Source organism: Macrobrachium nipponense, chromosome 9 (assembly GCF_015104395.2).
Source record: "Macrobrachium nipponense isolate FS-2020 chromosome 9, ASM1510439v2, whole genome shotgun sequence".
NCBI lineage: Eukaryota > Metazoa > Arthropoda > Malacostraca > Decapoda > Palaemonidae > Macrobrachium > Macrobrachium nipponense.
In genome coordinates this window covers 20,907,361-20,934,860 of record NC_061110.1, presented here as the reverse complement: position 1 = coordinate 20,934,860, position 27,500 = coordinate 20,907,361, and the positions used below count along the sequence as shown (strand labels likewise).

At 33.4% G+C, this 27,500-nt stretch overlaps 1 protein-coding gene across 1 annotated transcript in view; it reads left to right on the top strand.

Annotated features, from left to right (window-relative positions):
- The window catches only part of LOC135217881 (sex peptide receptor-like), an 83,596-nt gene extending 56,102 nt beyond the window's left edge, over positions 1-27,494 (top strand). Inside the window, exons 2-7 of the mRNA XM_064253902.1 lie at positions 8,872-9,129; positions 20,029-20,312; positions 22,365-22,634; positions 24,208-24,573; positions 25,745-25,863; positions 27,055-27,494. Of these exons, the coding sequence (XP_064109972.1) occupies positions 8,901-9,129; positions 20,029-20,312; positions 22,365-22,634; positions 24,208-24,573; positions 25,745-25,863; positions 27,055-27,259 (1,473 nt within the window). The 5' untranslated portion in view covers positions 8,872-8,900 and the 3' untranslated portion in view covers positions 27,260-27,494. The remainder of the gene's footprint in view (positions 1-8,871; positions 9,130-20,028; positions 20,313-22,364; positions 22,635-24,207; positions 24,574-25,744; positions 25,864-27,054) is intronic.
- The last annotated feature ends 6 nt before the right edge of the window (positions 27,495-27,500 follow it).

Below are 27,500 nucleotides of genomic sequence, written 5' to 3'. Positions count from 1 at the left end.
GTAAGGGAATTACAAGGATTAGGATATCTCAAAGACTTGTTAGTCCATCCGAGGAGACATCGTGTGCTCACTTATCTCTAGGAGCAGGTTTTACTGTGCATTCACAGTGTCCTAATGATTCTGTCTAGCTTTCTTTTAAACTCTTCCACACTATTGCTGTTTACAACTTAAGGTGGCAGTTTATTCCATGTGTCACATATCGTGTATGTAAAGAAGTTGCTACAATGGGATGTGTTGTATCTCTTCAGTTCTAGTTTCCATCCATCATTTCTCGTCTGGTTTTCGTTTAACGCAAATAGGTTACTGTCCACTTTCGTTATGCCTTTCAGTATTTTGAATGTTTCTATTAGTTGTCTTCGCAATCGTCTGTTTCTAAGCCATACATGTTCAGTATGAAGATGATTTATGAAAATTAGGTTATACAGCCAAAGCACTGCACTGGGGACCCTTCAGCCATTCGGTGCTGAAGACGGTGAGGAGAGGAATTTAGAATGGTTGTTGGACAACAAGGTGGTTGTTAAGGAAGAGGGAATGTAGGAAAGGTAAAAGGCTAGAAAGTGTAACGATAACCATGAGAAATAATTGGGTAGCGTAAAAACATAGAAGAGAGAATAATCAGAGTACAGTGAAAATAACGAGAGAGAGAGAGAGAGAGAGAGAGAGAGAGAGAGAGAGAGAGAGAGAGAGAATTGAGCCTTGGTGTATGAGTCAAAAACCAAAAGTCAATTCTCTCTCTCTCTCTCTCTCTCTCTCTCTCTCTCTCTCTCTCTCTCTCTCGTTATTTTAACTGTACTCTGGTTGTTCTCTCTCTTATCTTTTTACGCTACCCTATCTAATATAATTTCTCATGGTTATCATTACAAAAGTAATACCTACAGCGGAACGCGCAAGGCGCACTGAGAACACAAGCCCATACGGGAGCATAATGAAATTGATCTAAATTAAAATAGAACTGTCCAAAGAGTGTTTAAAAATACACAAGTAAGAGAATTCTTAAAGAAAAAGTCTTTTGTAAAGTACCATAGCATTTACAAACGTCAGTAAGGTTATTAACGCATGTCAGAACGAGAGATGGCTAAAGAGACGAAATATTTCTAGCGATGAAACTGGAAACATATGAAAGGAGTTTGGTTAAGACACCTGGCATCTGGTTCCAGCAATCAGGAATTCCAGGAGAGAAAAAAGCATAAAACTAATTATCAGAGGACAAAAATATAAAACTGCGAAAGAATTTTCAATTGAAGACCTTATATTATAAGGTCGTAGCACGTATATCTGTTATATATATATATATATATATATATATATATATATATATATATATATATATATATATATATATATATATATATATATATAATATATATATATAGTAGTATATATATATATATATATATATATATATATATATATATATATATATATATATCTATATATATATATATATATATATATATATATATATATATATATATATATATATATATATATATATATATATTTATATATATAAGACAGATAAAAACGAAAATGAATTAAGGAGAGGCAACATTGGCTATAAAGAAAAAAATGTTCCATGTGATGAAATTCTAAAAAAACAAAAAAAATTTCGCTCTCTGCAAGAAAGTATATTTGATTTTCTGCCCTCTCTCTCTCTCTCTCTCTCTCTCTCTCTCTCTCTCTCTCTCTCTCTTCCTCTCTCTTCTGGTCATCCAACGGAAGCCGAGAAATAAAAAGGAAGGACTCTAAGTGGAGAGAAAAAGTTGAGATTGAATGACTCACGAGGCAATTTATTTCCCGGAAAGGATTTCTGGTCACTAGAAATTGAAAGGATTAAAAAGAAAAGTTAGCAAATATTAATATTTATGGCATTTTTTCAAAGGTTGTAATCCTCTTTATTTATGGAAGATGGGCATTCCGGAGAAATCCTTTTTCATGTTGATTTCTATAAAATTGCTGAATATTTTTTGCTTAGCTATACCAGAGGAGATGATGCCCATAATCATGCCTATGATAAAGCCGAAATTACAAGCATTTCACACAAAACATTCGAAAGAGTATTTTCGTTTAATACAGTGTAGATTCTTGTCGAAGTTTTATATGTATGTATTAGGGGAAGTTTCACTAAAGGGGTTCATCTGACACCTAAAGCAGTTAGGCAATACTCACTGAGTGTGCATTTGGTTGGGTAAGGCATATATATATATATAATATATATATATATATATATATATAATATATATATATATATATATATTATTCGAGCTACAATTGTACTTTAATATCTAATATTCTAATATGGCTACCTGTGGCAAACGTTCGAATTTATTAACATCGTAGAAGGGTTGGATATCGATTCTAATTACGAATACCCGAGTTCGTCGGTGATTTGTAAGGTCGGAGTCGGTATAAACTTATAACCTCACTTGTTAGCCGAATCGATAACATCACTGGATTCCTGATTTTTTCTCTGTCCGCTGGGCGGTGGTTCGAACCCACTAAAGGACGAAATTATTATCAACTAAAAAATTCCCCTTCGGTTTACATATATGAAAATATATTAACTACGAGGTAGAACGAATTAGATATTAAAGGACATTTGCAGTTTGTAGCTTGAATAATTTATATGAATCACAGTGATGTGATGATAATTCTTATATATAATATATATATATATATATATATATATATTATATATTATATATATATAATATATATACATATATATATATATTAATTATATATATGTATATATATATATATATATATATATATATATATATATATATATTATATAATAAATATATCATATATATATATATATAGATATATATATAATATATATATATATATATATATATATATATAACATATACTCTATATATAATTGGATTTATACATATATAAATGTATATATATTTATAAATATTCCATATCCCAATAGAGGGTATCTCCTGAAAAATGAGCAATCAAAGAGCACTGCCTCTCTCCTTTGAGTCTTAGCTGAACCCCTTTAGGAAAACTTCCCCAGCAACAGCAGCAACCTATTACACCACCACATAGGACCCAACGCGCAGCTTTGAATTTATTTCCATCATCCACCCGTATTTTCTTCAGTGTGCACTGGGGTTCTGTCATGCAAATACCTCTTAAGGATTTAAGGAATAGATATATTCTAGGTCACAAAATCAAAAAGAAAGGTTAAGGAAACATGAAAATCTTGAAGAAAGACATACTGTCTGAAAAAAAGCAAATATCTTTTAAGGATTTATGGAATAGATATATTCTCAGTCACACAATCAAAGAGAAAGGTTAAGGAAACATATGAAAAATGCAAAGGAAGACATGTTGACTGAATAAAAAGAAATTCAGGCCAGTGTTGATGGAAGGAATATTTGAAAACCTATATCGAAGATTACGAAGATGCTTCAACCAGGTAAAAATAAGTTGGCCACATTGCTGAGTAAACTTCCTCGAAAAAGGATGGACCATAAACGCTAACAAAGGGGAGAACTGTTGTCAAAAGGAGATAAAGGCTTGTAAATATTATGTCCAGAAGTAAACAGGGTTGCGAGAATTGACCAGACCAGGCAGCACATTGTTTATCCTTCTCATCCCATACATCACCTTTATTCTAGCGCTTGTTTCTTTTGGAAGACGCAGTTGCCACAAGCAGAGGGGAGAAAATAATTCAAACAAGGTACGGCACCAACCAACTTTTCTGATTTTCTCTTGCTTCGTCACTGCCGTGGAATCTTGTTCTTTCTTAGCACTTCGGTAAACAAAGGGTGGAAGATATTCGTAATGGATATGTACGTAACTTTGGGTTGTTCATTCGAGTTTTTTTTTCAATTGGCCAGTTATGTCCCACATTCTAACCGTACATAAATGGGAAGTAAAATTGTCGGGGCAAAAGCCACTCAATATTTGTCATATTTTTGGCCGAAGGGAACGTCGGGAAACTTGCAAAATTGAGTCTTTAACGCGAATGCATATTTTTTTATAAAAAAAAGTACCTATAATAATAGACAATGCTGAAGGTTGAGAGAGAGAGAGAGAGAGAGAGAGAGAGAGAGAGAGAGAGAGAGAGAAAAATGTGTTTGAGTAAATTTGTAAATAAGGTTAAGCGATGATATCAACCTGTGTTATATAACAATGATGTTTATTGAAAGTTTATAAAGGCAAAATAGATGAGTTTGCCGTATACTATATATATACATATATATATAGTATATGTGTGTGTGTATGTTTGTGTGTATACATAAATAACTTAAATCGAAGGTGCAATAGAAAAACAAATAAGTTAGTCTTATGTCGATAAAGGTATCAAAATAGATTTGAAATAAAAATGTATATTACCTTTGCTATATAATAAAAATAGAACATCTTGGTGTATTAGCTTATTTGTGCGTCAGAGAGAGAGAGAGAGAGAGAGAGAGAGAGAGAGAGAGTGAGAGAGAGAGAGAGAGAGAGAGACGTTACGTTATTTCCAGATAGATGCTATACAAATCCTTAATTAACACGTTGATTAATCGGTCAACGTGGCTTTCCCCTAGGTATATGGTCACTGTTAATTAATGAGACTTGTCAACAACATAAGACAAAATATATATAGCTTACGCAAACCGCAATTTATTGGCGGCGACTCTTTGCTATGCGTGCCACGTTTCAATTTTGTTTTCATTATATTTGGCATAAAGTAAATTAATGATGAAATTTATACATATACTTACACACACACACACACATATATGTATATATACATATATATATATATATATTATATATATATATGATACATATATGTACATATATATATATATATATATATATATATATATATATATATATATATGAATACATATATATATGTACATATATATATATATATATATATATATATATATCTATATATATATATATATATATATATATCTATGTATGTATGTATATATGCACACACACTTGTATATTGAGCTTGGTCAGTATAATCGCAAAATTTTTCAGTATATTCGTACAGTTAACAACAGGACCCTCATTCAAACAGGATGTTAAATCTAAAAGAGATTTTTTCAAATAAAGTTACAAGATTCCTCCCACCAGACGACGAGATCAGAAGGACCTTGAAAGCTTGTAACGATTTATGAATGTATGTATGTATATGAATGCATATGTATATAATATATATATACATTATATATAATATAATATATATATATATATATATATATCGAGCTACAATGTCCTTTAATATCTAATTCGCTCTACCTCGGATTAATAATTTTTATTTTCATATATGCTTAACCGAAGGGGAATTTTTTCTCGATAATAGATTTGCCTGGACCAGGGCGCGAACCTATGGATCCTTTCAAACCAGGAACGTCAGTGAAGCTTTTCCTACTACACCACCGCGAGAGGTTAAAAGTTCATGTCGCCTCTCACCCTCATATACCTTTCGCGCGCAGGTAATTAGTTGGTTTGGAGACAACATCAACCCACCTCGACTCCGGTAGTGTTTGTAGTGCTTTTGACAACACGTAGCCAATCTATAAGTCATATCACATTTCCGTGATTCATATACTATATCGAGCTACAAATGTCCCTTTTAAAGGACATTGTAGCTCGATATATGTATATGAATCACGGAAATGTGATATGACTTATATATATATATATATATATATATGTATATATACATATATAAATATATATGTATAAAATATATATATATATATATATATATATATATATATATATATGTATATATATATATATATATATATATATATATATATATATATATATATATATATATATATATATGCTTAAAAAATCACAGTAGATGCAGGTGACTTCATAAATAAGCGGAATACCACGGGAAATGATAGACAGGAATCCAAGCGCTTTCGTCTTTGATTCAGACATCGTCAAGGAGCTACTAAAGTACAATCGGAGAGGAAGGCCTCAGGTACAAACAAGATCAGGAATACCAGATGGTTAATTATCAAAAGGGTAAAAATTAAAAGGGATAATCCAGGATTATCGGATATCACACGGTCACAAACTTAAACAGATTCTGGACCCTAACCGAAATTACAAAGTATCTTTACAGTCCAAAACATGTAAAAACTGGAATATATTAATTTTGTTGCTTATATTTATCTACAACTTTTTTCATTATGAAAGCATCAAGTTTAAATAACCAAGACTTAAATTTAGAACATTTCTATTATTTGACTTGATAAAACAAGATCATGATATTCCTTTTAACTGTGTCATTACATGGGACTAAGGCTCTTGCTTGACTCCAGTTAATAGGATGGTCTAAATCTCATATGTACAAATAATGCATTCGATATTTGCCCAGTTCTCACAGAATATTGATGTTGCTTAAGACGCTGTGAAAGAGATTTGCCAGTCTGTCGTAATAGATTTTATCACACTTTTTGCAAGGAATTTCATATATGCAGCCTGGAAGATCTTTAGGAGAATTTTTTATTACTAAACTCTTGACATTAATATTACTGAAAACAACATTTATGTTAAAAATCTTTAAAATTCTAGGAATATCTAAAAACCTTTCATCATAAGGTAATTTAGAAATATTATGCTTACTAAATTCAAGTTTGTCATTAGTTGAATAAAATGTTTCTAGCTCTTTTCCATGCCACATCTACAAAAGTCCTGGGTATTTAGTTTTCAATGCAATATCATAAATAGTTTTTAATTTCAGCGTCAATAAACTGCGGGCTACAGACACGTAAAGCCCTTAGGAACATCCCAGAAAAAACAGAGAATTTAACATTTTGATGGTGATTGGAGTAGTAATGAACAAAAGAGGCAATATTAGTTGATTTTAGAAAGACTGAAAAGGTGAAATTTCTATCAATTCTATGGACAGTTACATCAAGAAAATTCAAATTACAATTTCTTTCTTTCCTCTACAGTAAATTTTATAGAAGGGACTAAATTATTGAGATTATTAAGGAATTCCTGGAGGTTTTCGTGAACTGGCCAATACAGAAGATATCATCCACGTATCTAAACCAAATAACTTTTTGGGGCAAAATTCTTGGTAATCGAGTCTTAAAAAATTCCATGTAAATATTGCTAAGGACAGGAGATAAGGGATTACCCATGGCCATGCCAAACTTTTGTACAAAAATTCCCCATTGAAACAAAATTACTATCTTTGATACATTACCTATGAGACTAATGAGATTTTCTACACTTAAGGGAATGTCATGACGCTCTAATTCCTCTTCCAAATATTCAAGTAAGTCATCTACAGGCACTTTTGTAAATAAAGAGACAACACTAACCATATTAAAATCATAATTCAAATTTAAACTATTCAATTTGTTTATAAAATCAACATTGTTTTTAACATTCGTGTTATATTTACCTACCAAAGGAGTAAGAATTTTTACAAGCCATTTAGATAAATTATACGAAACTGAGCCCACTGAACTAATGATTGGTCTGATAGGGTTATTGATTTTATGTGTCTTGACTAAAACCATACATGTAAGGTAGGGAGGCGCATTGCGGTGTAAACTGTTTAATTAAATGGTCCTTTCCAAGCCCTTCAAAATGGATTTAATTTGTTTATTAAAATGGGAGTAACTGTCTGTGTAGGGTCAGACCTCAGTGTCGTATAAGTATCAGTGTCATTTAGCAATGTCATTATTTTACTTATATAGTCACTTTTATTCATAATTACCACTGCGTAGATTTATCTGCTTTTGTCACCTTCACTGTTTCGTCTTCTTTAATTTTCTTAAAAGCCTGGAGAAATCTCACGGGTACATTAGGGGGAGAAGGTTTACTCATAGCACCTACACAAGACCCTTTACAAATATTGATATCATCAGGGCATAGGTTTTGATAAAATCTATTACGGACAGACTGGCAAATCTCTTTCACAGCGTCTTAAGCAACATCAATATTCTGTGAGAACTGGGCAAATATCGAATGCATTATTTTGTACATATGAGAGATTTAGACCATCCTAACTTAACTGGAAGTCAAGCAAGAGCCTTTAGTCCATGTAATGACACAGTTAAAAGGAATATCATTGAATCTTTGTTTTATCAAGTCAAATAATAGAAATGTTCTAAATTTAAGTCTTGGTTTATTTAACTTGATGCTTATAATGAAAAAAAAGTTGTAGATAAATATAAAGCAACAAAATTAATATATTCAGTTTTTACATGTTTTGGACTGTAAAGATACTTTGTAATTTCGGTTAGGGTCAGAATCTGTTTAAGTTTGTGACCGTGTGATATCCGATAATCCTGGATTATCCCTTTTAATTTTACCCTTTTGATAATTAACCATCTGGTATTCCTGATCTTGTTTGTACCTGAGGCCTTCTCCGATTGTACTTTAGTAGCTCCTTGACGATGTCTGAATAAAGACGAAAGCGCTGGATTCCTGTCTATCATTTCCCGTGGTATTCGCTTATATATATATATATATATATATATATATATATATATATATATATATATATATATATATATATATATATATATATATATATATATATATATATATATATAATATATATATATTCCAGAAACTATCTATACTGCATTTTGACCTCGGGTATCTTCTCAAAAGCTCAATGTCCTAAAACCTATCAGGATGGTTTCTAAGTTGCAACATTATTGCATGCATGAATGTCTGATTAGGAATTTTGAGCATAATTAGTATGAATAAATGAATGGTGACAAACTAATTAATTTTATTAGTATAAGTCATATGATAATTTCACTTATAGCCACTTTTTTTACTGGAGCATTAATAAAATAAAGTGACATCTTCTGCGTCCATGTCATTCACCCCGATATTTGTGATCTCCTGCAGAGCGGAAGGCGAAATTGAGGGTCTTCAAGATGGACGCCTCAACAGAGGACCTGGACGCCCTGGCCGAGCTGGAACGGCATCTCATGTCGCAGCTTCCGGAGGAACTGCAGAGGATAGCGCTCAATTTGACCCGCCAGGACAACGCGCTCTTTCGCACCATGTTCCTCTTCGAAAACGACACACTCCCGCGGAACAAGACTTTCCAGAACCCGGTGTCCACGACTGCCATCGAGGAATACAACCAGTTCTGCCGGTTTGGTAAGTCTTGAGACGAGTTCGTAGGCTAGGTAGCTGATATCTCAGGACAGTTACTTCACGTTTTTCTTTTCATTAATGTCTGGAGGTCATTATAACTTCCTTTGTCACTTTAATCGATCGTGGAACAACGTTCCAGAACCTATTGTCCACGACTGTCCTAGAGGATTACAACCAGTTATGCCGGTTTGGTAAATGTTAGGACGAGTTCGTAAGCTAGATAACAGACATTTCAAGGCGGTCACTTCTTGTTTTTCTTTGCATTAATGTCTGGAGATCATTGTAATTTACTCTGTCATCTTAATTTAAATTTTTTGGTTCATAATAATGAACGTTTTTAAGGTCAACTTGGTGCTTATTTGACTGACTTCCTTTAGCTTGTTTGCATTCACTTATAGCAACATATAATACAAATGATGTAGATTAATGTTTTGTTATGGTAGGCATAATAAAAACATAATGGGAAGAGATGATGACGCAATGTATTCATATGACACCAAACTTGAGGAAGACAGCTTCTAACAGTAGCCACCGAATTTCTTTACCAAAATAAACACTAATATATTTTCTCTAAGCAATTTGGAGTTCACGATTTGGCAAAGTGAGTCTTGGAACTATCTCACCTTTCAATTAAGAAAATAAAATGAGTATTACAACTCGTACCATTTCGGATTCCATATGAAGACGTTTTAAATATATTATGAAATATTCCATGAAAAACATGACGAACAATTATGAAATGTAAGGCATCTGCACTATATTCAGTACAGAGATGTACGGCCGAATGACAAATAAAACAGAGAGAGAAATGTATTTCGCGCAAAAGGGAGAAAAAAATATTAAGGCAGTGGAGGGGATTAAGAAAATGAAAAATTTTATAATCAGAAAAGCTCATCATACAGAAATAACTTAATGAGTTGGTCAGGAATGAAGTGACTGATGTGGAAACCATATCTGCATGGAAGGGTCATCCCTCATCTATCAATTAGGGGGTAAAAGGAACGAGTGTTACATTTTACCATCGAATGAACTGCTGCTTTAGAAATTGTAGCATATCCATCGCTACGTGGTCGAGTTTTGTAATTGTGGGATTACTGATAATCCTACAAAGTTGTTTTTTGAATTTTATTGGGGAATTTCTGCATGGGAGGGTCATCCCTTACACATCAATTAACGGTTAAAAGGGAACATATGTCTCAATTTGCCATCGATGAATTGATATAGAAATTGTTGCATATCCCTTCGCTATTAGTCGTGTTTTGTAAATGTGGGAGTATTGATAATAATCTTACACAGTTCACTTTTCAGTTTTGTTTTCTTCGAATTGGTACCAAATAAAAAAATTATGTTAAAATGTAAAGATAGTAAGTATTTGTGTGTGAGTACCATTGTCAGATATAAAACAATGAAACAACACTAGAGTCGAATTTAAACTGTAAAGAGTAATGAGCTCATTTAGAGATGAATTCTATGAATTAATGAAATTAAGAGTTCTAGATGAGAGTAAAGCTTACAACTCTACTTTTATTACAAAAACGTAACTCGTGTTGTAGATTGTAGGCTACAAATCTAACATAGTAGCAGTCAAGATGATAAGTTACCATTAAACCTTTTTTCTATTTAACCACGATGCCTAATTTCCTCTTAGGTTTTATCTATTAGGAATTCATTTATTGAATTCTGCTTAAGTTAGGTTCAAGAAACATAAAATGTTTTTTCTTTCAGCTCTTAGACTGAATTTGAATAAGAGTATTTTTTTTTGATATGGCAAGAGTTACTTCATCAGCCATTTGTTTTCCTTTTTATTTTGCTCTCTTGATCCCCAGATTGTATTCTCATAAAAGTCATCTGATAGTGACAACATCTTTATTACGAACAGATAATTTCCTTAAGTGCTCATGCTCTCTGCATATGCCGTTTTATGTATCCCTTCCTTTACAAGATCGTCACATTCCAGTGAATATCTTCTCGTGTAAAATAATTCCTCAAAATGAAACATAAAAGATGTGTCTTGTATAAGATAACTTCTCATAAAACAGTTCGCAGGTGAAATGTCAAACGTTCAGTTTGACATTTCCAAGTTACCTCGAAACGGTCTTCCTATTTTCACTTCCACACTCCATTAGCACCACTTCCTAGATGTAACCATGAAACCAAATACGATTTGCAAATGGAGGATTCAAAACAGATTAATTTGCGCACAAAAAAGTCTCATTATGCTTATCAAAACTGCCATAATTCCACGTCGTCTTCGTGAACTCTGTATCAGTTTGTAGAGATATCAAAATGGATGCTTCAATGAGTCATTAGGGCTTTAAAGAAGAGATCGAGAAAGTCGTCTTTGTAAATGAGTATGGTGAACATTATATATTCCACGGTAGTGTCATAATGAAGATATTTTGCATCTGGTATTTTCCTTTTCTCATTATTACTGTGATTATAATCAATGTAGTTTTTACATTTAATTTTTTAACTATTCTCAATCTTAGTACGGTTATGTACCATTATTTTGATTACCATCTTTTATACTACCTCAGCAAATATGGAAATTGCCGATTAGTCTTTGTTTTTTTTATCAAGTTATCTTATGTATCTAGAGTGTATGCTATTGTCTATTTTTTGTATATTCCATGTATATGGCCTTGAGCTGAAAATAACAATTATTATTAGTATTATTATATTAGTAGAAGAATATACCCTCTGACTGAAACTACATAAATTAACAAATACAACTTTTTATGGATGTATATACTTCCACATAAATTCATTCGTTTGACGTAGCATGATGGGAGATTGAAGGTCTAGAACACTCATAACTATCTAAAACAAAATATCAGATTAGGCAGTTACATAAAATTGCTGGTGACTGAATAACCGAAACAGCATTAGGTGAGGAAAAAGGGATGAAAGTGAGGTGGATAAGCGTGGATAAAAATGCATATGTGAAGAGATTGGTTGCCAAGGCCACGTCTTACTGTGTGAAGTGTGGTAGATGAATGCTAATGAGAATAAGAAATGGACGTCGATGGGATAATTGGCCCCACCCTTTCCTCTCTCTCTCTCTCTCTCTCTCTCTCTCTCTCTCTCTCTCGTTATATATATATATATAATATATATATATATATATAAATATATATATATATATATATATATATATACACATATATAACGAGACCTTACCTTACAGACCTTACATCTTGTTTCGGGTTGCCCCAGGTCCCTCATGTGTGAGGCACCTCTTAATGTCTACCAGAAGCGTTGCTAGTACATCTTCCGGTATCTTTTGCATCTTCCAATCTTGGATGGTCTGGGATGCAGTTTAGATATTTGTCGAGCTTATTCTTAAACAAAACATCTACGCTCACTCCTGATATTCCTCAGATGAGCTGGCAACGCATTGAATAGACGCTGCATTATCGATGCTGGTGCGTAGTGATTAATGTCTGTGTGCTTTCCTTATTTTTCCTGGTATATTTTTGGGCACTATTAATCTACCTCTGCTTGCTCTTTCTGATATTTTTAGTTCATGATATTTTCTGCTATTCCTTCTATCTGTTTCCATGCCCTGAATTATCATGTAGCGTTCTCTCTCCTTTCCAGACTATATAATTTTAAGAATTGTAGTCTTTCCCAGTAGTCTAGGTCCTTAACTTCTTCTATTCTAGCTGTAAAGGACCTTTGTACACTCTCTATTTGTGCAAATATCCTTTTGATAGTGTGGGTACCATATCATATTGCAATATTCAAGTGGACTACGAACATATGTTTTATAAAGCATAATCATGTGTTCAGCTTTTCTTGTTTTGAAGTGCCGTAACAAACAATTCCCATTTTTGCTTTACATTTTGCCAACAGAGTTGCTATTTGATCATTGCATAACATGTTCCTATTCATCATCACACCAAGGTCTTTAACTGCTTCCTTATTTGTGATGGTCTCATTATTAGGTCCCTTATATGCATATAGCTTTCTTTCTCTGTCTCCATAATTTATTGATTCAAATTTATCAGAGTTAAATACCATCCTATTTACCTCTGCCCAATCATATACTTTGTTAAGGTCTCTTTGTAGAGCGTTCCTATCTTCATCACAAGTAATTTCTCTACTTATTCTTGTGTCATCTGCGAAACTACTCACTACCGAATCCTTAACATTATTGTCTATGTCTTCAATCATAATAACAAACAGTATTGCAGCTAACACCGTACCTTGCGGCACACCGGATATTACCTTGGCTTCATCCGATTTCTCGTCGTTTGCAATAACTATCTGTTTTTCTGTTGTGTAAAAATTCTTTTAACCATCTTCCTACTTTATCCACGATATGTGTTTTCTAATTTTCTCGCTAATATATTATGGTCTACTTTACTCAAAAGCTTTGCAAAGTCTAAATAAACCACATCTGTTTCATTTCCGCTTTTCATATTTTTGAATATGTTTTCACGGTGGACTAACAGTTGGGTTTGTGTACTTTTTCCGGGTACGAAACCATGTTGTCCTTTATTAAACAAATTATTTTTTTATTAAATTGTTTCATAATATTTTTCTTCATTACCCTTTCATACACTTTCATTATATGTGATGTTAGACTCACAGGCCTATAATTACTTGCCTCTAGTCTTGATCCCACTTTTGAAAGTAGGGGTAATATACGCTAATTTGTGCTCATCATATATCTTGCCTGATCTACACTTTGTCTTAATAATATTGCAAGTGGTTTGCGATAGAATGAACTACTTTCTTTAACAAAATAGCAGGAATTCCATCAGGCCCTGCAGCAGCTCCATTTTTTAATTTCATTAATAGCCTGCACAATATCAGCTTCATTTAATATCTATGTCAGCTAAATATTCACTATTTTCATCCCTTACTTCTATATCATTATCTTCATTATCATATTCTAGGGGTGAATTCTCTCTTATATCGTTCTGCCAGTATGTTGCAAATTTCCTTTTTTTTTTCATTCGTTAATCTCCCTTCAATTCTCAGAGGGGCCTATTTCTATTCTTCTTTTATTCATCTTCTTCGCATATGAGTATAATAGTTTGGGGTTTTGCTTGAATAATTTAATAGGGTTTTTTCTTCCAAGTCCCGTTTTTCATTTTCTTTTGATTGTATAATCTTTTTTCTGCATTTTCTATCTTACTTTTTAGTTCTATAACTTTCCATGCATTTTTTTCTTTTGCAAGACTTTTTTCTTCCACTTTCTGATTTTCTGGAACAAGATTCTTCTGTCTCTTGGTATGCATGAATGATGTTTACTTTTCTTCTTCGGTATATATTTTTCCACTATTATCTCCAATATTTTATATAATATCTCCGTATTTACCCTTATGTCATCACTTACGAAAATGTTATCCCAATCTTTGTTTAATTCTTCATTAAATTTCTGACCATTTTATATTTTTACTGTAGAAGTTGTATTTTCCATATCCTTCCCACTTTTCATTTTTTGCTTATCTCTATTTTCACTTGCTTTGGAATGAACTGTTAATTTCTATGACATTATTGGTCTGAAATACTCGCATTATAAACTATTATTTCTTTAACATAATTCATCTCGTTCACAAATCTAGGTCTAAAGTATTTTCCTTTCTTGTTTTGGCAGGTGATTAATTTGTTGAATGTTGTATTCTAGTAGCATATCTAATAGCTTTTCAAATTGCCTCTTATCTTCTGCACTACTATTACTCTCTTTTTTGTATGTATAAGTACAACCACAATCTCCTATTCGTTCTTTCCATTCTACGAAAGGAAAGTTGAAGTCACCAGATAGGAGAATAGTCCAGTCCTTGTGATTTCTACATATATCATCCAATTTTTTCAATTATTAAGTCAAACTCTTTAGTATTAGGAGGTCTATATATTACTATGTTCATCAATTTTCAGATTTCAAATTTCTACGCTATTAGTTCACATTCTGAGTTACTATATTTCTCATATATTTTTCCTTGTTTTTTGTCTTTCCCATATATGCGGTTCCCCCTTGATTCCTATTTTTTCTATCTGATCTATAAGTTTGGAACCCTTTTATTTGATCATCATCCCAGTCTCTTGGGAATACCAGGTTTCACTTATATTCATATATCTATTTTCTTTTTCATTTGGGTTAGTTCTTCTAAGTACTCTATTTTTCTTTTTGAGTTACTCGTAAACTAAACCCTGCGCATTCATCACTATGATGGTTTGCGTGTTTTCTCCTTCATTTAATACTGATAGTAATAAGGATTTTCCCATGTCTCTTCCTGTTCTGGTATGTTGTTCTTTTTTTCATTTCCAGGAAATTCTGACCAATTAAAAAAATCCAACTTTTCCATAATATTTGATCTTCCTTCATCATAATTATTCATTTTGTGTCTGAATCTGCAATTTTTCTCCGTTTTCTGCAATATCCTCTTGCATAATAAATAACAGTTATTATCTCTTGAGTAGAATTTCGGAGCTGATGCTTTGAATTCTTTGCTGACACCTCTGCATATCTCATTGGTGGTTTGCTTTTCTCTTTTACCTGAATTCTTGATTTCTCTCTTTATTTGTTTCTTTCTTATTTTGGATTTTATTACTTGGTTGGTTATTTATTTGATTATGATTCATGGCTACAGGTGCATATTTGCATTTTTTGTCGAACTTACCATCCTTTTCCTTCTTTTAGGTTTTTACATATTTTTTGGATGCAGATCTCTGCAATCCATCTAAGTATGCACATTTACCATATATTTCATAGTTTTGTTGAATATCTTAGGATGTTTGTAGTAACATCTTTCTCCAAATCTGCAATTCCCTCTTTTCAAAAGGTTGCAGATTTTGTCTTTCTTGTCTATTTTTTCCTCTTTCCCGTCATTGTATAAATCTGGGTAGAGCCTCTTCGGGATTTGCTTTTCTGTTGTCATATCGTAATTTATTTCTTCGTAGGTATGCTGCTTTATTGCCTCATATGTAGTATCAATGAGTATCTCTGCATCCATACTTTTATCTTGTTCTTTGTTTCCTTATTTTTTTCTGTCATTTCATTTTTGTTTACTTCTCTTCCGTTTTCCTCTTCTTCTTTTTCTTCTTCTTCTTCTCTCCTCTTCTTCTTCATCCTCAACTATTTGTACATTCAATCTTGATTTAATAACATTGTCTATCCATGATAGACATGTTGAACAAAAAATTCTTGTATCTTTTCTCAAATCTTGTATTACCTCAGCAACACTGTGGATGGGTCGGAATGTTGCATGCAGCACATTTTCTGATTAGGTTTTGTGGATTGACTATGCTATACCAACCTTACACAGTTTGCATGCTTTTGGCATTCTTTTTCCTAATGCATCAATTAGTATATTCACAAGATTCACCTTATTCATTTTCTTTGTCGGAATATGTTGGTTTATGTATATTTTCTTATGAGTCTCTTGACCACTTGGATTTTATTTGGAACTTCTTCAATTATTTTCAAGATGTTTTCATTAGATTTGTTCCAGTTTGAAGGATTATATCCTTCTAATATATCTATGAATGCTTTGTATCTTTTTGGTTAGGACTGTTGCTGATTTCATAGATGAGAAATGCCAGTTCCCTTCCTGCTACCTCATCGTATTGCGAATCTGCTAAACACGCCAAATTACGGGCCACCTTTTCCCGCCAGTTGGAACTTACTGCCATCTTGTTCTGATTTATAGTATTACACTTGATAAAACTAACTTAGAAGACGCTTTTTTATCCTACTATTTTTCACACTAATCTTATCACCGATAGTTCACGAACACTTCTAGATATTTCTCAAATTCTAGTCGTATGTTAACTTTTGATATCTGTTGAGTTATTGTGACTTCACGCGGGTACGTCTCACCAAGCAAGATGGCTACTACGAGAGGAGAGAGAGATTAATGAAAACAGGCCTTCATTCACTCTGAATCTTTGGTCAAAATCCAATCTAAACACCTAGAATTCTCTATCCCAATGTTACATCAGAAGTTCCAAGCACGAGTGCATCAAGATAGAGAGAAAGTTCACTGTCTCTATACAGCTAATGAACCCTTCATGTAAATAGCACGAAGCCCTTCAAGCAGATGGGAATAATCTGTGTAGGTCTTTTCATCCTTGACTGAACAATTTTTAAAAGATCGTGCTTAGGGTAGAGCAAGACATCATCCATAGCCTTATTCACCCTGTGGCTTCGTGGATTAACTTTCCAGGTGCTAATTCTGGTTAGTATTACCTGAATGTTTTAGAGACCCACCCCCCTCAAAGGAAGACTTCGTCTTGACGTGTAACACGACCCTTGCGTAAAGTTGCAGGTACTCGTACTTCTTGGATATGAAGACCTCCATATTCCGAGTTTCATACGTTCTGTTAACTCGGCGCTTTCTCAGTTTACAGCGCTTCCTTTCCCGCTACTCTTCCGGATAACGAAACATCCTTTTAGCAACTCACCATTCTCTCTTCTCAGCTGAATTTCATTTTCTCTCTTCTCAGCTGAATTCAATTTTCTTTCTTCTTATCTGGATTTAATTTTCTCTCTTCTCAGCTGAATTTAATTTTCTCTCTTCTCAGCTGAATTTCATTTCTCTCTTCTCAGCTGAATTTAATTTTCTTTCTTCTTATCTGGATTTAATTTTCTCTCTTCTCAGCTGAATTTCATTTTCTCTCTTCTCAGCTGAATTTACATTTCTCTCTTCTCAGCTGAATTTAATTTCTCTCTTGTCAGTTGAATTTCATTTCTCTCTTCTCAGGTGAATTTAATTTTCTTTTCTTCTTATCTGGATTTAATTTTCTCTCTTCTCAGCTGAATTCAATTTTCTCTCTTCTTAGTGAAATTTAATTTTACCATCTGTTAAGCATCACTTCGTCGTATCTCATTTTTTCTTTATTTCTAATGCCATGTGCAACAGATTTATCTGAATATCTTGAAACTTCTCAACCAATTTATCTGAACAGCTTCAAATTTTTCAACAAATTTATCTGAAGATCTTCAGCCTTTTCTCTTTCATTTGCATTCTGGGACCTCACATTACCTCAGACATTTTAACTAATATTTTTCTGTGCAGTGTATACCAAATAATAGATATACACGTGAATGTGGGTGCATTTATCAATCTGTTTATTTGTGAGAATGTTTGAATTTTCCTGGGTATTACATCCGCATATATTTGCACTTGTAGACATACGTGATTCGAGTAAATAATAATCAAACTTATTCCATTGAGTTAAGATGGTTCTCTGGATTGCAATGTCGCCTCGTGTTGTTTTCAATAATATCTTGAGTATATTTTCAATGAATAATAATGTTTTTTTTATTATTCTACTTATACCTTCTATCAGCAGCAGGAACCCGAGAGACAATTGCCGAACTTTGAGTTCCAAGAACAGAGCCGGAGAAATTCAAAAAATATATTACTGAATCTGTCCTCTATCCTATTCACTCTGAAATAAGCAGCTCCTTTCTTTCGTCCTCGTGGAAGTTTTAATAGGTTTTGCTATGGGAGACAGGTCTCTTTTTAGGGGACCATAAAATTAGCCTAAGAATGCGATGACTGTCTTCCTCTCTCTCACTCCAGAGTTAGTTTACTGAGCTGGAGTAAACCATAAACCGTTATACGATACTGTATTAAAAAAAAAGTAGATATGGGACTGCGATCAGTGGTATCATGGCTTAGAAATTCAAAGATTATTTTGCAGCAAAATTTGTTCCATTCTTCAATGATAAAACGATACGAGTCATGAAGCCTAAGAGAGAGAGAGAGAGAGAGAGAGAGAGAGAGAGAGAGAGAGAGAGAGAGAGTGGGAGCGAGGGTGCGATTGTCTCGTTCTCCCAAGAAGCAGCAATCAGCTACAGTTTTAGAATTAAGCCAAAGAAATTGTTTTTCCTATCTTTCTGATCATTTTTGTTTATTTGTAATGCAACATTTCCCAGAGAAGGAATAATAATAGCTCCATTTACCGGACTGTTTCCATAATTCTGTCGAGATTACTTTACGAGACATTAATGACTTTTTGAATACGTTGTGCTCTGCTATTGTAGTACAGAGAAGATCATCTATGTAGTCTTTCATGGCAATAGATCAGATCATAGATTTACAAAGTTTTACATCGTACTTAAGAAGGAACTAATATGCAACCAATGTTCTTAGCTTATTCTTTTGAAATAAAAGAAAAAGGTCACTGTAGTATAACCTATGATTGAACCCTAACAAAAGGAATAAGGTTAAGTTAACTTGCTAAAGGAATGTCATGAACTTGGAGATAGCAAGGTAGCATATAATAGACCCGTGTCATCTCGTCGTTTTATGCAAATTGAATTTTTTCAGCGTCCTACTTTGAGTTTAAGAGAACAAACATAACACTGAGGGAGGTTTTCTGTCATGAAAAACAGATGTACTTTATTTTAAAGAATGCTAAATTCTTAGTCTTGAAAACCTTTTCTAAGATAAGTTTCATCTTTCATGGACTTCTTAAAATACTGTAAAAAATAAATTACTTTTAGGTTTGTTTCATACGACATAATCTTATATATATATATATATATATATATATATATATATATATATATATATATATATATATATATATATATATATATATATATATATATACAAACATATATATTATATATATATTTATATATATATATATATATATACATATATATATTATATATATTATATATATATATATATATATATATATATATATATATATATATATGTGTGTGTGTGTGTGTGTGTGTGTGTGGTGTGGTGTGTGTGTGTGTATTATATATATACTATTTATTTATTTCTGTGTGCGTGTGTATGCGCGCGTGTGTATAAATACATTCATACATAAATATCTATCTATATATATAAACATATGTACATATGTATAATAATATAATTGCACCCATTAATACTAGATCTCTACTGTTTTCCCCGCCAAATACAGATTTCCTCGACATGTACAAATGGTGGCATTGTCGCTTAGCAGTGTGCATTGGCATCATAGGAGCAGTTGCCAACGTCTTGACAGTGACGACTCTGACCAGGAAAAATATGTCGAACCCTACTAACCTCCTACTCTTGGGGCTGGCCGTGGCTGACATGCTGGTGGTCACTGAGTACGTGCCCTACGCTACCTCGAGGCTCCTGGGAGGCCAGGCGCTTTCGCAGAGCAAAGGTCACGCCCTCTACATTCTTATTCATGCTCACCTCTCGCAAGTTTGTCATACGGTGAGTTATGTACGCGGTAGATATTGCACGGCTAGAATTGGTTAACACAGAAATGCATTGTGGGTATATATATATATAGATATATATATATATATATATATATATATATATATATATATTATATATATATATATATATATATAGGTGTGTGTGTAGTTGAGTGTGTAAATGTATAAAGTAAATTTGGTATACATAGTAGTATATATGTACTTATACAAATTTACGTGGAAGATATTACACAGCTTTAAAATGTGTCACAAAAATACATTGTGTATATATATATATATATATATATATATATATATATATATATACATATATTTATAAATTTTTATACATAACATATATATATAATATGTATGTATACTATATATATATATATCATATATATATATATATATATATATATATATATATATGCTTAGTTATTAAGATTATATCAAAATTGTCATTACAATCATTACAGAAGACCTTGAAGACTATACCAATAATGGGAGCAACTGTGTAAGTCTCAGAATAATCAATTAAAATAAAGCTTTTAGAGTAGTGAAGATGATGACTTTGATTATGTTGGATCTTGTTTTGTATTATGGATATATATATATATATATATACTATATATATATATATATATATATATATATATATATATATATTATGGATATATATATATATATATATATAGTATATATATATATATATATATATATATATATATATACACATATCCATAATACAAACAAGATCCAACATAATCAAAGTCGTCTTCACTACTCTAAAAGCTTTATTTTAATTGATTATAGTGAGACTTACGCAGTTGCTCCCATTATTGGTACAGTCTTCAAGGTCTTCTGTAATGATTGTAATGACAATATTGATATAATCTTAATAACTAAGCCACTTATGAGAGCTTACGTTTACTGAAAAAAATCAGATGTGTAAATGTCAGACTTTCAGGCAAAGCACTTGAGCCGATTACCTGTCGAGAGAACATAAAATTGTTTTCATATTTCTCGAATAGCCTCGACATCACCTAACTACAGTTAATGCTTCGTATGTCAGAAAGAACGGGTTTTAAGTCCATTTTTCTTAATGTGCTTAGGCTTAGTATTTCTTCATGAACTCAGAAATAACGTAACGGTTTTATACGAAATTTTTTGAGCTGCTAGTTTATAATCTCATAAAAAAAAAAGTTTCAGTTCCGGACTGGAAAATAATTTAATGATTGTTAATCGTTGTACTGACATCAACATCACCCTATCTAACAATTCTGATATCGCCAGCAATAGCAGTAGCAATAAAAACAGCACAGTAACAACAACATTCAAACAAGAAAATAAGACTCAGTTCCCGTTAGCAGCAAAGTATAATGAATAGCAGTTGAACTTCAGGGGCTACGTAAGTTACATTGCATAACAACTAAATAAATGAAATGTAATAGATGGTGTCCTTCTACTCGTGTGTTATAAAAGCTCTACGCTAAAGACTATTCAAATATGTTTGCGTCGTTCACTAAGCGGATTTGTTCGTTTTATACACACACACACACACACACACACACACACACACACACACACACACATATATATATATATATATCATATATATATATATATATATATATATATGTATGTATGTATTTCAGCGTAAGCTTTATGAAATAAAAGGGGCATTAAACTGAATAACAAACCGACCCACACGAAGAGAAACAAGGGATTTAGCAAGCTACATTCACACAGAGTATTTTTAATACTCAAGTAGGTGCTTTCATTGGCTGGAATGATAACCATTTTCGTTTCCCAAGAATTTTGTTTCCTCTCTCTCTCTCTCTCTCTCTCTCTCTCTCTCTGGCATATGATGTCTCTTTAGTTCTTGCAAAATTAATAAATTTAACTATTCGCTGACCTTGTTACTTCAAGCATGATTAGCAGGGAAAATTCTCCCGTTTTTACAAAAATCCCATTAACTATTAAGTAACAATCCCATAGTCAATTCGTTTCTTAAATGCTCTATATAGTCGCACTAACGAAAAGAATGGAATTCCTCCCCCAGATTGCGATCTGGCTGACGATATCCTTGGCTATATGGCGGTGGGTTGCTGTCTGCCGTCCGCACATAGCACCTACAGCTTGTACAATGATTCGTGCCTGGAGAGTCCTCTGCTCCGTATACATAGCCTGCCCTCTGCTGGCCACGCCCACTTTCCTCATGTACACCGTGCAGGAATATCCTGACCCTACTGCTCCGCCTGATGATCCCAAGACGGTTTACAAGGTGGACTTTTCTCCTCTGGCCCTGGCCAATGACGAGCTGCTCAAGAAGGTGAGCCTACAGACTTTTCAGTCAAAACTATGTCTTATAGAATAAGAATGCGTATGTGTAGGTCATTCGACGGAATGGTTGCTGCTTTGGCAACATTTTTCAATCATAACTATGTTCTTCATCAGTGGTTCTTAACCTTTTTATTATCACGTCCCCTCTAAGAGTTGGCCCTTTCTTTCACGGCCCCCTTTGCATCTATGAGTAAAATTCCCTCCCAGATTTAGAGGGAAAAAATGAGAAAGGGAAGAGATTTCGAGGGATAGAAAGGGAGGTTAATAATTACAAAACATGGTAAGCTCAACGAACCTAACTACAGAAGTAGACTCTAAGAAAGTGGCGTTATAAAGGGATACTTTTGCATATTTTTCATAAACTTCTGAATATTACTTCCTCACTCTTGTTAAGAGAATAACGAATACAATTAAAGATTTTATTTAATTGCTGAGGCCCCCCTAGGGAGCCACGCTTCCCAGGTTAAGAACCACTGTTCTATGGTATAAGCTAGTATAGTTATGATATCTCACAGTATAAGTATAGTAAATGTATAAGTACCCTGTTAAGGCAATTTTACGAATTGGTTGATGCTTCGTAAGTGTTCTGTTCATTCTTGATTCCACGGTTATGGAGAATAAACTTGTAACTAACTGGTGAACTCTTTACGTTCTGGAACCATATTTGATTATGACCAATACAAATTTCAGTAGAATAAATCATATTTGATCCTATGTACTGAAAAATTTTCACTGTAATAAAATCAGTACCTCCAGTCTAAATTGATACTGAAGTGGTCATATTTTAAATCTATATGTCCTAGACTATTCTGGAACGTTTGCAAAGACGTTAAGTGTTTATTTTCATTTGCCAAAGGTCGTTTTAGATATTGAGTTGTTCGTCATTTACGCTCATGTCTCATCTGTCAAAGGACTATAAATCCTTTCATATTTTGGTGAGACGTAAGTAAGCTAATTTACTATAGACAATAAAATTAGATAAAATAACGTTATAAGTTTGAGTGTTTACCACATGGGCCCAGTCAAATTGACATCACTTTGCAGATAACAAAGTTCACTAGCTTAATCCTACTAAGCAAGAATTAGTGTCGTTTATGCTAGGCTTTACACTATACTATATATATATATATATATATATATATATACATATATATATATATATATATATATATATATATATATATATATATTTATTATATATATATATATATATATATATATATATATATATATATATATATATATATATATATATATTTATATATATATTGAGAATCGTTTCAATTGTGTAAAGACTAACAAATATATGTATGTATGTATGTACGTATATATACTTTGACTCTACGCAGCTCAATTCTAAACTCAGTGGGAAATGAACCAAACGAAGACCCATCACCTGGATACGCTATAAATCGGAATCCCCAAAGCACCCCAACCCCTCCCAAACAAAATCCCCTTTTGAACGTGTCATGTTACCTGTATGCATTACAAAAACTCACTTACAATTCTAGGCGATCGCAAGACCTCAGTTCCCATGACGTTCTCTTACCTTTCCTTTCAAGGTTAACTTTCTGGTCTACAGCGTGATCGTGAAACTGATTCCCTGCCTCATGCTGAAACTCCTCATGCCAGCCATCATCAGGGGAATGTGGATCGCCAAGAGGCGGAGACAGAGGCTCGTCTCTCGCAAGCCCTCCGGGAACGTCGTGACCACGAAGTTACTCGGCGACCGTCAGGATAACGTCGAGGGCGCTCCCCCGGCTGCAGCAGCGAAGGGGCAGAACGCCCCCGGCAGGAAATGTAGGGGGATACTGCAGCAGCTACATTTGGGCCGGACGAAGGCGTCCTCCCACATCCCATGTTCTTCCAAGACTGAGATGAATGTGATGAAAGAAGGCGAGAAGAAGAATCAGTCGAAGAAGAGTGAGGTAATTCAAATGATTTACTTCGTCATGATACACCGGTAGATAAATGATCGACAAGTTCGGTTGCTTCGTAATGATGTTAACTATCTATAGTAGATTCACATGAACCGCGTATTTGGCGTATAGGCCAGTCCCTTACGACGCTCCTGATTGGCTGTTTATATGCCAATCGCAGGGCTGGAAACTCTCTCTCTTTCGAGAGTTCACATAGTCAGGATTTATGTTCTACCTCTCCTGAGAGACTTATCCCTCAGGAGAGGTGGAACATACATCCTGCACGTGTGAACTCTCGATAGAGACTGAGAGTACCCAGCCCTGTGATTGGCTTATCAACAGCCAATCAGGAGCGTCGTAAGGGACTGGCCTAGACATCGGATGAACGGTTTATGTGAATCTGCTATAGTAAATGAGTGAAAAGCCCTTTTAAGAAATGTTTGATTAAAGAGCAATTGCTTTGGCTGACCAAATCAAAATGGCAAGCTCGACATTAAAGCATGACATACGATAGTCTTTGTAATACGAGCAGGAAAAGGAAAAAATTCAGCCAACTTTAATTAGTTACTATTCACTACTTCCATGCTCAATACGAGACCCAAAATTCAAGCGTCTCTGCTGATATACAACTGTATCATTTTTGTTTTTTTCTGATTCTGTATTTTTCCTTATTTTCCTGAAATTTTCTTTCTCAATAGCCACACGAAAAAAATATATTAGTATTACTTCGAGTACTTCCATTGATGTCTTTTGGGTACTCAATATCTTTAAAATGCACAACTCTAATTGTGTATATACTTAAAAAGTAATTTTCCTCTGAAGAATATAAAATTGCATTTTACCCAGACGTACCTTTGTAAGTTCCTGCAAGCAAAGTGCTCAAACATCCATTTAGATACTCAATATATATCTATAAAATGCACAAATTTAATTATGTGTCTGTACTTAAAAAGTAATTTTCCTCTAAAATTAGAGACGTACCTTTGTAAGTTCTGCAAGCAAAATGCGCAAACATCCATTTTGGATACTCAATATCTTTAAAATGCTCAAATCTAATTGTGTGTATGTACTTAAAAAGTAATTTTCTTCTAAAATTAGAGACTAAGAATCCAGACGCCGAAAGGAAATCAGATTAACCGGGGATTCTAAAATTTGATCCTTTTTTTCTCTCTCTATTCAGAGCGCGACGGAGAGAACGACCACGATGCTGTTAGTGGTCATGTTCTTGTTTCTCCTGACGGAGGCGCCGCAGGGGCTTCTCACGGGACTCTCGCTCATCTACGGCCAAGACTTCTTCAGGTGAGTGACGACCACCCCTTGAAATAATTCAGGAGGCTTCAAGTTTTCTCAGTTATGATTCCAAGAGATTAATAGCTTTTTCAATATTAATGGTATCTAGTACTGACACATTTATGATGTATGGGATTTAAGTAGGAAAACATTTAAAATAATTTCAAGACATTATTAGCTTTTTCAGTATAAACGGCATTTAGGACTGGCGCATTTGAGATATATAATATTTGTTAAATACGAAGGCAAGAACTCCTAAAAATTAAATTAATACAAAATATACTTGGGTTAATCAGTATATTTTGCATTCCTTTTATTTTTTCTATGCAAGCATGTATGTGTTATCTGTCTGTCTATCTGTCTATCTATCTATCTGCATGTCTATCTGTCTATCCATCTATAGCTTTTTCAGTATTAATGATATTGGCATTGACACATTTATCACATATGGGATTTGTTAAGTGCGTAGGCAAACATTCTTAAAAATTAAAGGAATACAAAATATACTTGATTTAATCAGTATATTTTGCATTCCTATTATTTCTTTTAAATGTTTGCCTACTAACAAATCCCACATATCATAAATATGTCCATACCAGTATCATTAATACTGAAAAAGCTGTAGATGGATAGGCAGATAGACAGGTAGACAGATAGATACACAGATCACAAATATAAATGTGTGCATATACTTAAAAAGTAATTTTCCTCTGAAGAATGAAAAAAAAATGCATGCAAACTGCTCAAACATCCATTTTTAGATAATAAATATCTATAAAATGCAAAAATCTTCTGCTCAAATCTGGTATATATTGTATTCCTTTATTTTCTTTTTTAAATGTTTGCCTACTGAAATCCTATACATCATAAATGTGTCAGTACTAAATAGCATTAATATAGACAGATAACACATACATGCTCACATGCAAACTTAGATATAGTACATTCCCAGACACTAAAATAATAAGGATATCGATGGAAGCAGGAAATGAAGAAAGACGCAGACCGTGTTTCTATAGCTCTCCTATATATATATATATATATATATATATATATATATATATATATATATATATATATATATATATATATATATATATATATTTATATATATATATATATATATATATATATATATATATATATATATATATATATATGTGCCACCTCAATCAACCACGAATCTCTCATTTCACGCAGCGACTGCTACCTGCAGCTGGGGGACCCGATGGACTTGCTGGCCCTGATCAACTCGTCCATCAATTTCCTCCTGTACTGCGGCATGAGCAAGCAGTTCCGAGAGACGTTTGTCGGCCTGTACTGCTGCGGCAAATCGAAACAGACCTCCCGAAACTGCGGCAAGCCACCGGGCCACACCGCGGCTGCGGTCACCTCTTACATCTAGAGTGCGACCTCGTTCTCGGCTTATTTTACACACTAACGTCTGTTGTACAGCGTTATATGTTAAGACTGTCTGCAAAGATGACACTTAACGTTTATAGAAGATTAACTGTGAAAAGTGATAGATTTACAGATATGCTTTATCGCGCGAAGTGCTGTTTTCCGATGCTGCAATTGTCTCTAGTATTCTTGTACATAAGAATTCTAATGATTTTTGGTTTATTGTTGCGCCAAGTGACCTGAAC